The following is a 13,039-nucleotide window of genomic DNA, read 5'->3' as shown; positions in this document are numbered from 1 at the left end:
TTATGAGAAAGTTGTCCATATTTTCATAGTCAATATGAAATAAATCATACGTAGCCCTGTCATATTTCATTCAAATATGACAGGGCTACGTATGATTGCATATATGTACACTTGCGCTCTTGAGTTAACATATGATGGCAGAATTTCTGAACTATCCATCCACCATTATCCTCAAAATGGTCAGGGAGTGCTGGAGACTATCCCAGCTATCTTCGGTAGGAGGCAGGGCAGCCAATCTCAGAATTTCTGAAATATTATTTTTTCTCAAATATGACGGATGACTGAAAAACAGCCATTCGTTATTTTTTCTCTTTATCCTAACAACTTTTTGTGGGTTGGTTTATTTTCCATTTCATGCACTTTATCATTACACCGAATAGGCTAAAAAGTCCACTTAAATGGACCTTACCTTTTTAAGTAGTCGTGTGGAGTCCTCACTAATCTGCATGAACCTCATGATGACATTGTTCAGATAGATGTCACTTAGAGTAGCGTGGTCCTTACTCTCCCTCCTCACCTGGTTCAACAGCAGGTACCAACAGTTGACAGGGGACAAGAGATTCTGGTCTTTTCTAGGGAGTAAAGGGAGTTGAGAATCAGAACATGAAAAATTTCAGGATGTCAAAATATATCAGGGCCTGTAAGGTATGTCGTCAGCCTCACTTGATTGTTGTCCCAGTTACCATCATTTCCACATCTAAAAGTCCTACATATTTTACAAGGACAACACTGTTACGAACGGGGCTCGAGGGTGGACCCAAATGCACGACTCAAGAGACAAGCAGACAGTGCAGAGGAAACCTTTATTCGGTCTAAGGTCTGGGATCAGGCAGACAGTAATTGTACAGCAGGCTTATGAGGGTGGTCAGTGGACAGGCGTGGGTCGGTACACGGAGAGCAGAAGTCAGGCAAACAGGAGTGCAGGAACGAGGCATCAAGGACAACGATCTGGCGAAGGACAAGTCATCCCCCAAGTCCTATATATACTGGGAGGCATCAGTTGGAACAAGGTGCAGGTGTGCTCTGACTAATTGGCTGGCCACGCCCAGCCTGGGCAGGAAGCCAGGAGCGTGACAGTACCCCCCCCCCCCTCAACGGCCGGCTCTGGACGGCCCAGGAGCATCAGGATGAGCCGCGTGAAAGTCCCTGATGAGGGAGCGGTCTACGACGAAGCGGGAGGGGTTCCAGGAGCGCTCCTCCGGGCCATATCCCTCCCTGTCCACCAGGTACTGGACCCCCCTTCCTCTGCGGCGGGAAGACAGCAGCCGGCACACAGTATACACCGGCCCACAGTCCACCATGTGAGGGGGGGCTTGACCGGAGGAACCACCGACAAAGTGCGATTCGGGCGAAGTCTGCTGACGTGGAACGTAGGGTGCACCCTCATCGACCTGGGCAGTTTCAGCGAGACGGCGACCGGGTTAATGATCTTGGAAATCGGGAATGGGCCTACGAACCTGGGAGCAAGTTTGCGGGATTCTGTCCGCAGCGGGAGATCTTTGGTGGAGAGCCACACTCGCTGTCCCACCCTGAGCTCTGGTGCGGGCCTTCTCTTGCGGTCCGCTGCGGACCTGTAGGTGCTGCTCATGCCCAGCAGTGTCCTCCGAGCTGCTTCCCAGGTCCGTTTGCAGCGTCGCACCACAGCCAGGGCCGACGGGACCGCGGAGTCTGTGGCCAGTGGAGGAAACAGGGACGGAGGATAGCCATGCACGAGTGGAGTGGAGCCATACCTCTGGAGGTGGAGGGCAGAAAATTGTGGGCATACTCCACCCACATGCTCTGGTCCCTGGATGCCAGGCATCAAAGTCCGGTCTCCAACTCCTGATTTATCCTCTCCGTCAGGCCATTAGACTCCGGGTGATGACCGGATGTCAGACTAGCTGAAGCGCCGATGAGGTTGCAGAATTCCTTCCAGAAGCGGGCGCTGAATTGCGGACCTCTGTCCGAAACGATGTCCTGGGGTAGCCCGTGGTAACGGACGACCTCGTCTAACACCAGCTGGGCTGTCTGCTTGGCCGACGGGATCTTCGGAAGCGGCACGAAGTGGACCATCTTGGAGAAACGGTCCACTACAGACAGCACCACTGTGTTCCCTTGGGAGGGCGGCAGGCCGGTGACGAAGTCCAGCGCGATGTGTGACCACGGACGAAAGGGGGTGGACAGGGGTCGCAACACACCAACAGGCCGTAGGCGGGAAGTCTTATTGGGCGCACACACCGGGCAAGCGTTGACGAACTCCCTTACGTCCTTGCTGAGGTTGGGCCACCAGAACCTTTGTTCGACCACTGAACGCGTTTTTGCCATACCCGGGTGGCAGACCGTCTTGTTGGTATGGGCCCAGTTGACGACGTCTCCCCGCAGAGATGGAATGACGAAAAGGCGGCCCGACGGACAATCCCCGGGCGGCGGTGTCTCTCCCAGGGCCTCCCTCACCCGCGACTCGACCGCCCATGTAAAGCCGGACACGAAGCACGTCTCTGGCAGGATAGGAGCGGCCTCTGATTCCGTGCGCTCCCCCTCGTGGACCCGCGAGAGTGCATCCGGCTTGCCGTTCTTGGAGCCTGGGCGGAACCGGTGGCGTGGTCACTGTTGGCGTGGCAACCACGCTAGCCTAGGAGGTTAGCCACGGCTCCAGCCGGGTGCAGATCTCATGGAGCCTCTTGTTGGTTACCTGGAGAGCAGCCTCCTGCTCCACCAGGCGTCTGCCCTGGACTTGCAGGGAGCGACGGTAGCCTCTGAGTCGGCTGGGTCCATGTTATGGCCAGATCGTTCTGTCACGAACGGGGCTCGAGGGTGGACCCAAATGCACGACTCAAGAGACAAGCAGACAGTGCAGAGGAAACCTTTATTCGGTCCAAGGTCTGGGATCAGGCAGACAGTCCAAAAAATCAGAAGTAATTGTACAGCAGGCATACGAGGGTGGTCAGTGGACAGGCGTGGGTCGGTACACGGAGAGCAGAAGTCAGGCAAACAGGAGTACGGGAACGAGGCATCAAGGACGACGATCTGGCAAAGGACAAGTCGTCCCCCAAGTCCTATATATACTGGGAGGCATCAGCTGGAACAAGGTGCAGGTGTGCTCTGACTAATTGGGTGGCCACTCCCAGCCTGGGCAGGAAGCCAGGAGCATGACAAACACTGATAGCTATGACACTTTTGTGTCCATTTCATTTCTGGAGCACAGCTTGTGAGATAAGCGAAATTTAAAGATTATTTTTGCGGCATGAGGGGAGACAGGATGTGGAAGTACTGTATTCTAAAAACAAAGTTAAAGACTATTTAACAACTATTACAGCAAACATGAATAAATCACAGCACATAGAAATGACAGAAATCGGACAGGAAAAGTCCTTGCTTAAGTTCTCTAGAAAGTGGTAGGATATAGTCCAGGCCAAAGGGAGTTTGGCAAAATGGTCCGACCTGCCAGCTCACTTTCTCTGAGTTAATCCATGACAGAAGAATATTATTGTGAATACATGTGCATGTGTTTGGGTTTCTTTGGCTGGGTGAGAGGTCAAGTCTTGCAGGAACCATATGGAAAATCGCCCCTGCTCTTGCCTCACATGGGCAATTTACAGACGGGCAACAGTTGTCAACACAACAGGTGAAAAACCAAGACCTTGGCTAGTGGCCTGGCCTTGAAACTTTAGCACTGGCACCCTATCTGCTGTAAGGGCAAAAAGTAAGTATTCCTGCATATCAATAACTGAGAAAAAAACTGGGTCAGTTCTTGGTCAATGTTCATTGAAAAAAGTGCAAAAACAGGATGTAAATTCCATCTGATAAAGGCCGAGGCAGCATGAATAATCAGTGATGCATCCCCGTCCGTGCATGTCCTGTGCACGGGAAGTGAATGATGGAAAAAAATCTGAAAAGTGGCAATGTTAAAAATATTAAATGGTAATGCCCTGCCAGACAGGATTTCACACACACTGTCAAACTGCAAGTAAAATATTTACCACATTATGTATCATTAGTGAGCAACTACTACTCTGCAGGAATGAAAGCATGGGTGCCTTTGTGTGCCTCTGCGTTATTAAATAATACTTTCATTCATGTATAATGTCCAGGTGGCCACTCACATGAAAGGGGACAAAATTAAATTAAATCATTTATCCATCCATTTTCTGAGCAGCTTATCCTCACACGGGCTGCGAGAGTGCTGAGGCCTATCCCAGCTTTCTTCAGGCAGGAGGTGGGGTATATCATGAACTGGTTGCCGGCTAATCGCAGGGCACATATACTATAAGTCATTAACTATTCAAAAATAGATACTAGAATAGCACAACAGTCCTGAGCGCCCTCTATTTTGAAATATGTTTAGGCAGTATTTATTGTATGACTTCTTAACTTTGTTAGAGGTACTGAACTGTGGAAGTTTCGTTCATGCCTTTTACAAAGGCAAGAATAAAATCTTTATTTTAATTTTTATTTTGAATTCAAAACAGGTCTATTCCGCCATGTACTTGTGCTTTCATTCGTTTTGCCAAATGTGTAAGTTGTAATTTGCGCATATACTGGATACAGGTTGGGAATCATTGTTTGAACAGCTTTATTTCAAAAAACAACTCAGGAGTTCAAGTCCCACTAAGAAAGACTATGTAACACCATCTTACTGTATATATGGTGCAGAAAGCCACTTTACTGCCTGAGACACGCCACACTTTCATTCCACCGACACCTTATGGTTATAAAAAAGATATAGCCTAGACTTTCATTGCAACATGACAGCAGTACAAATGACTGCATACATGGACAGTTGTGCTCATACAGTATCATACCATGGCAGGATTTGTGGAATATTCATTTTCAAATATGACTGATGACTGAACAACCATCCTTAATTTCTTTATGGTTATGTTTTTTCTGAAATTATTGAGACCTCAGTTTGAATCATACGCAGAAGGGTTTTCCAGAATATTCTATTCTATTTATACTTTGGGGTTGCGTATTATCCATAACAAATTACAGTAAATTCAAGACACCACAGAGAAAAGTAATGTTAACGAGCTTGCCAAATTTGAATGAATAAAACAAACCATAAGTACATAAAATCAGGTTTCAAAACAAAGAATAACAGCCATCTCTCAGATGCTCTGTACTTGTCGAATGGATGCACCAAAACGAATCAGACATACTTAGGAGTGATTGTTTATGCAAAGTAAAATTATGTTAAGAGGCTCAACTTGAACATTAAATGGTTATTCATCCAACCATTTTCCATACCACTTATCCTCACTAGTTTCACAGGCCTGCTGGCTATCTTCAGGCAAGACAAGGGTTATACCCTGAACTGTGCCTGCCAATGGCAGGGCACACAATGTAAAAGCATTAGTTTTATATAATTTGTTCACAAATAATTAATCAATATTAATTCATTAAAGTCCCATTCTTGGAATTTTATGTTGCCTATCAACTTTGCAAGTGCCACACTTTTTTTTCAGCAAAGTGTGCTGCTTTTCTTAATTTTCATGTCTACAATCCTTAAAAAGGATTGTGCAACCTTTCCCATATTTGCAAGTGGTTGAAGTAGCCTGGGAGCTTTTCCCACTAGCTGGTCTATTACTGTTACTGATGTGAACAAAAGGTAGACACCTTTGAGTTACAGCCCGACGTAGATACCAACCTAGTATTGGTAAAATTTTGACGGATTTAATGTTTGTGGATAGCACGAAAACCAAAATAACAAATATGTCTGCACGTTGTGCTGCATACGGTTGAGCACAATGGAGTACAATGACAATAAGGTAAGTGGTAATAATCTTTCATAGGTGCAAATATTCTTGGGACTCTTCATTTTCAAAAGTTATGTTATATAGTTATCATATTAATAGCACATGCTTTGATATTGACACAAAATGTGAACCTCATGAAAATCGGGTCAGAAATGAGTAAACTTGTATTTATCATCAATGTCCATGAATTGCTTTGATGGGAATGTTGCCTCCACTAATGTGATGTATGTAGTCCTTATTCATGTCTGGGAATTGCCGTCAGGACTCCGAAATCACTCTCCAACCCCTTTCCTATTTGATGCGGCATCTGACGCCACAGCGTTCGCACTCTCAACTCAAGGCTTCATGACGATAAACGTCCACTTATCCATGCTATGCAATGTGATGTGACAGGGCATTTTGTCAGTGTGAAAAGGCATTTACAGACAGATATGCAGATGAACACATTGCACGTGTCTTATCCTTCACCGAACTCCTGAGAGTGACTCAATTATCACCTGGGACTTGATTGAACACATTATAAGAAACATTGATTTAAGATTAAGGGACTACTTGTCCAATAAAAGGGACCGTGAAAATGAATAAGAGAACTAATGTTTTCTATGATGACAAAATGCAATGTTGCTAACCCCATATTAGAGCAGGAAATTCTCACCATGTCATCATTTCCTCCTCCCGCTTGAGCAGGAACTGGGTCAGACAAACAGACAGACAGACAGACAGAGACAGACAAATAGGCCATAAGGATATTCTATGTAATTATAAAACAAATTAACATCCCCACTTGAGGCTTGAAAAGAGTGAAAATCACCACTACGGCAAATTGTTGGCTGCTGTTACTGTTTGAATGTGTGTTCTGGTCATTTCATGTAGTCTAAATCCCTGAAGAGTACATGCCAACATACATTTTTTGTGCCCATACGAAATGAGGCTGCTGCCAGTGAAGGCTTGCAATTTCACTGTGCAGGGTATTGAAACATGAGATTTTATCAAGAGTAGAAGCAAAACAACTAAGTCATCAATAGCGTACTGATAATGTTGGTCATTAGCGAACAGCAGTAGAAGCTTTTTACAGGAATGGACATTTACCTTCAATTCCAAGTATTATGAAAATGATGCCCCGGCATTGCACTGTTAACAAATTAGACTTTACATCAATTTGATCGGTGAAAACAGCATCTGCCTATAGTAGTAATAGTAGGTTTGCTGATCAAGAATTTAATGACTTAATTTCCAGAGGGAAAATAAAATGATGGCATGCCTGCTACTTTTGACCTTCATTGATCTGTAGCACTTTCCTAACAGAAGGAGCTGGAAGAGCTGGTGGCCAGAATGTGGAGGATCTGAAAGGATTCTGCCTGCTCTGGACATTGTTCACGTTGCGTCCTCAATAGTGGGTAGCGTGGTGCCAACAATCCGTTCAGCGGTTTTGATTGTCCGATGCAGTCTGAGTTTGTCCTTTTTTTGTGGCAACCCCAAACCAGACTTTGATGGAGGTACGCAGTACTGATTCGATAACCACTGTGTAGAACTGCCTCCGCAGCTCTTGTGACAGGCCGTGCTTCCTCAGAAGCTGGGCTTTTTGAGGATGGAGTTGTGTTCGTCCCCCACTTCAGGTCCTCTAAGGCTATAATTCCCCAGATCTTGACGGTCTCGACGGTTAACACCAGACAGTCAGACAGCGTCACAGGCAGCTGTGGTGAAGTATGCCTCCTGAAGTCCACTATCGTCTCCACAGTCTTTAGAGTGTTCAACGCCAGGTTGTGTTGACCAGACCAAAGCTCCAGTCTCGCCACTTCCTGTCGATACCCAGACTCGTCGCCGTGTCTGATGAGGCCGGTGATTGTTGTGTCATCTGGGTACTTCAGGAGTTTGACAGTTGGATGCCATGAGGTGCAGTCGTTCGTGCAGAGTGACAAGAGCAGAGGGGAGAGGACACAACCCTGGGTGCCCCGGTACTGATAGTGTGCATGGATGAGGTGGTGTCCCCCAGCCTCACCTGCTGTGTCCTGCCCGTCAGGAAGTTGTAGATCCACCAGGAGATGGCAGGCGAGACACTGAGATGTTTGGCAGAGAGGAATCCAGGGATGATTGTGTTAAACACAGAGTTCCACGAACAGGATACTCGCAATGTTACACACCTTGTCAAGATGTTCAAGGATGAAGTGCAGACCCATTTTGACGGCATCATCCGCAGACCTGTTTGCCTGATAGGCAAACTGTAGTGGGTCCAGTCGGGAACCTGTGACGCTCTTGAGGTGGTCCAGCACAAGGCGTTCAGAGGACTTCATGACAACAGACGTCAAGGCAACAGGCCTGTAGTAGACCTGAGACTGCTGCTTTTTTGGGGAGCGGTATAATGGTGGATCGTTTTAAGCACGTTGGTAGTTCACACAGTTGTAGAGACCTGTTGAAGATCTTTGTGAAGACAGGAGCAAGTTGGTCTCTGGAGACTTTGAGGCAGGATGGGGACACATGGTCTGGGCCCGGTGATTTGTTGATCTTTTGTTGCTTGAAGATCTGTCTAACGTCGCTTTCATGGATGTTAAACGGTGTAGTCGAAGGTGATACGGCTTGTGGTGCGGCTTCGTGGGTGCGTGGTGTGGAAGTGTCTATTTCAAATCTCCAGTAAAAGCTATTTCTGTTGTCGGCTAGCCCGCTCCAGTTTTCTACCGGGGGAGAACATCACTTGTAATTCGTGAGCGATTTTAATATGAGTCAAACTGATATGGAGTCATTAGTGCCAAGATGTTTTTACATGGATCCATTATGGAACCAAGACACAAAAATCCCAAGGCACACCAACATATAAAATAGTCACCAAAAGTAGATACATTAATTGCTGTACGTACTTACTGCCATTTAAGAGAACACAATTAATTTGTTCTGTCACTATGCTTCACTGGCATAAATAGATGAACAAAGATACATAATTTATAAAGATACTTCATTTATCAGCCTGCTTGATAGTATCCATCTGGAGAGCTTACATGATCAATATTTCAGTATTTCCTGTGCTAACTATCTCTCTGTATTGAACCACCCATTAACATCCCTGAACAAAGCTAGCGTAATACAATTTTCGGTAGTGTGCATTTGATCATAATATTGTTTGTGTTGCAAATCGATAGTAAGAAGAACGAAACAAAGAATGGATGCTGCTGAGCATTGAGATGTGGGTTTGCTTTCCTTAATCTTTAATCAGATAAAATAATACACTCATTGCCAAAGTTGCAGCAAGCAAACTCACTACAGTGGGGTGCAGAATATCATGTATAAATGATAAGAGTATAGTGTAGTCTTGTACATTTTTGTCACAAGACATGGATTTTATTTGTAAAAATTCATTGCATCTTTATCTTGGTAAGACAAGTAAATATGTATAATAATAACGAATGGTTTTACAGTTTTTACATTCAAAGTTTACCATTTATCAAATGATGTCAACTGAATTTTGGCAGGTTTTTTTATTATTTTATACCTGATAGAAAATGTTAAAACGGCTGTAAAAGGCTAAGACAGTTCTTTTAAACGTTTTCTAAAAGCAAATTAGAAGATGGAGACGATATTAGTTTAAAAAAAAACGGGCATGAGTGAAATTATGTGAATTAAGGTATAAGGGTAGAAATGAAACTTAGCATGCTTGTGAGAACAGGACAAGAATTGTCCCAACAATTGCGGGGAAAAAAAAATTAATGGAATTTTGAGTCAAAGTATAATATTTGTGTATTGCTGCTCCACTGAAAGGCGTAGCAGGGACTCCTGACAGAATGTCACTTTTCTTGACTAATTAACCCGGAAATGTAGCTGGTCATTGTGCTGCTGTTTAAACATTTTGCTGCTCTCCCAACTTGACGCGCCATATGAAAATTGACTGAAGGCTACATGTTGAGTGAAAAACTCCTTTTTTACACCACACAGAAAAATATGTCCAACAAAAACAGAACAGAGAATGTGAACACAAAGGCTTCCCTGTGTGTGTGGTTTATATATGGACACAAAATTGGACCTCTGGCTTTAAAGGACACAGGAGGCTTTTAATGTTATTTAAACTTATTGTATTTGTTTAAGAAATATGCTCCTGTGACCATACACCATAGGCCTACAATGTAAACAGAGTTTCATACAGCCATTCCATTATCTGGTAAGACACTTGGGCACACAGCTGCGCAAGCCATTGAAGCTTCATACAGCAAGCAAAATCTATTTACAAGATGTAAGGAAAAGTATGCATTTTATTTTTATTCCCACCACAAGTTCAAAGAATATGCTAATTCCTGCATTTTTCAGTGCACTTCATCTAAGCAAACTAGGTCGAGAGAGGAGGGTGACGGAATAGGCGGTGCAAAAATAAAAAGAGAGGGATTGCAGCAGTTAGCGCCTTCATAAATTTAATTCTGCAGCCAAAAGTGCCAAAACATACTTTTTGAACTTCAGTCTCTATATAAAGTGTGTGGAAACAATTTTATCCAAACTGTATGACATTATAAATTCTGCATTACATTTGCAACAACAATTGGCCTCTAAAGCTGGGCGTAGTTTTTTCTTTGTAAAGGAAGATCAATACAAGAACCATTCTAATGCAGGTTTACCTAATTTTGTGCCAGACCTGGGTTCTAGTGGTATGACTACACACTCACGGACACATCAATGGGACAACATAAACTCAACATGGGCGTGCAACGTACACGCACGCGCGAGTGTGTGTACAAGTGGTGGACTCACTTGTACTGCTGATGGTCCTTCGTGCTGCGAGTCTTGGCCATGAAGCGTTCAGCCAGTTTCTCAAGGTTTCTGGAGTATTCCATCTCAATCTCTGCCTTCTTCCTGAAGAAATCCTGGAGGTCCTGCAGCAGCTGGACCCTCATGTCTGTCTGCTGGTCCATGCATTTCTGTTGCTCAACTAACTGGGCCCGGATCTCTGATAAAGAACAAACAAATGCATGAGCTGGTATACAATTGTAAATTGGTAAGTGCCCAAATTGAACTGTCACAAATACTCAGTTCAATGCAGTTGTTAGAACAAGAATACCCTTTATAAATCCATAAAACCGCTATGAAAATCAACAATGGGTCTCGTAGATATCCAGTCTAACCTCATCTGCCAGCCAATCCATTACAACTGCAAACAGGAAGGCGCTCAGCTGATCCAAAATGCAGTCCCACCTCCATCTTAAATTCTTCTCTCACAGCACTAAGGACCTCCAAAGTGCTCCAAAGCATTCTGGGAGCATGTAAATAGTGTTTAAAGTGCATGTTTTGTGCCAATTATTTTGTGAATCATTCGTTTATTTTTTTATTTGCTAGTTATGCTATTCTGTTTGCTGTAGTGTGATAATTTTGTTTTGATGTGACACCGTGAGTGTGTACAACATCGTCAGTCATGTCATGCCTAAGCAGGCAGTATGGGCCAATGTAACATTTTTCTGCTTACAGATGTGAAATGCAATTATACTCACTACCTTATGAGCAGCATCATTCGGTATCTTACATACACACTAAAACACTTGTTGGCATGCATGCTAACAGTATAACCAGTGTGATTAAGTGTACATTGATGGACAAGTCACAAAACATGATTTGCAAATGTTGGAACTCAGTGTGCGCATAAGGTGCACCACATTGTAATGTGCCATGCGGCCCCTCATCAATTTAGAAGAGATTTTCAGACATTTCCAGTCATGAAAATACAGTAAATTTAAAAAAAAAAAATACTTGGAAGCCACAATCTGTGAACACGTGGAGCCCGTAAACAGTGAACCACGAATGGGGAAGGGCACACTGTACGTATATATTATACATACATATGTCATAGTAGCCACACAAACAAATGTTAACCTGCAATAAGCAAAGCAAATTTATTTGTATCGGGCATTTCATACACTAGGTAACTCAGTGTGCATTGCATGACTAAAAGCGTTTAAATACTGTACATACAATTTTCTACTTAATAAAAATGTTTGAAAAAGTACAATGAGAACAGCTTTTAGTGCAAGAAATATCAGTGAAAAGTGGAAGTACTCTCAAACATATGACAAAAAAAAAAAAAAAAAAAGTTTTTAGTCTGGATTTGAAAGCACACACTTGGGGATTATGTCACCTCTATTGGCAATTTATTCAATTTTTTTGCAGCATAATAGCTAAACGCTGCTTCATTATGTTTGTTTTGGACTCTGCACTCCATTATTAGACCCGAGTCAGTCGATCACGGAGCTCGACTGGGTTTGTATTCCAGTAGCATTTCTTTGATGTATTCTGGACCTAAATGATTTAGTGAGTTATAGACCAGTGGCAGAACATTAAAATGTATTCTAAAACTGACTTGGAGCCAGTGTAATGACTTTAGAAATAGAGGAGAATAACAACAGAAGAACAGTTGCTGTTCTGAACTTGGGCCATCAATCTGTGCGTCTTCTTTTGTACTGTACTGTACAATATATCTGGAGGCCCACAGTATGTGATGAAGGATTTGCATACGGACAGCATGGTTGGGGTAAAACATGAAAGTCCTTTCAAACAACAATACTGAGAACTGATAAGTGCACCTATAAAATATTTGGACACAAGCCAGTACTGTTCAAAGTACTGATCAACATTCACTGTATAAAATGTTCTCTATCAAAAAAAGAATCTACACAAGCTTTTTGATGTTTCATAATGCGGCATTGTTGTCATGTTGATAGGAGAGAAGTGACTTTCAGAAATAAAAAGGTCCATAAAGCTGTCAGCAACAAATCCAGCTGACTGATGGAGTTGCAGTCAATGTGCCCCAAAGAACACACAGTGCTGATACAGACAATGAAAGAGCACCGTCTGGTCTCTGTGGAGATCAGGTTGGACTATAGCCTCTTTGTTTCAATACTGGATTATATCCAAATGTTCCACATTTGGCCACAACACATAATTCCTATTGCCACTTTCATAGGGGCAAATATGTTCTAAATAGAAGCAGGGCCAATTCTACTGTCAAAGAAAGTGCCTTGTAAGCTAGATGGGTGTGAGTCCACAAGATTCATCTCCAGAGAAACAAGGCTTTGGAAACTAACAGTTCATAGACTGTTGGATTGTCGGACACAGCATTTGACGTTTTCGATCTTATTTTTGAAGTACACCAGTTTACAAAAAGTTACTTCCGGCAAATACAGGAATTTTGCATGAAAATATATTCTGAGTTTTTAAAAATGTTGTAGTCTCTCCCAACAACTATCTGGGACACTTTGCACCACATCAAATGAAGGGTTGTATTGGCATGAATGGCTGCACAATGCAAAGTAAATTGGGTTAAAGTTCAATACATTAATCAA

The 13,039-nt window shown here is 43.5% G+C and overlaps 1 protein-coding gene across 8 annotated transcripts in view; it reads right to left on the bottom strand.

Annotated features, from left to right (window-relative positions):
• Positions 1-13,039, bottom strand: part of srgap1a (SLIT-ROBO Rho GTPase activating protein 1a) — a 79,021-nt gene that overhangs the window by 46,721 nt on the left and 19,261 nt on the right. For all 8 annotated transcript variants that reach the window (XM_061821958.1, XM_061821960.1, XM_061821961.1 and 5 more), the window contains 2 exons: positions 10,461-10,656; positions 410-572 (listed from right to left, as the gene is read on the bottom strand). In XM_061821958.1, coding sequence (XP_061677942.1) covers positions 410-572; positions 10,461-10,656 — 359 coding nt within the window. The remainder of the gene's footprint in view (positions 1-409; positions 573-10,460; positions 10,657-13,039) is intronic.

Source organism: Syngnathoides biaculeatus, chromosome 6 (genome assembly GCF_019802595.1).
Source record: "Syngnathoides biaculeatus isolate LvHL_M chromosome 6, ASM1980259v1, whole genome shotgun sequence".
NCBI classification, from domain to species: Eukaryota; Metazoa; Chordata; class Actinopteri; order Syngnathiformes; family Syngnathidae; genus Syngnathoides; species Syngnathoides biaculeatus.
Note: the sequence above shows the minus strand (reverse complement) of the source record. Positions and strands in the feature narration are given on the sequence as shown.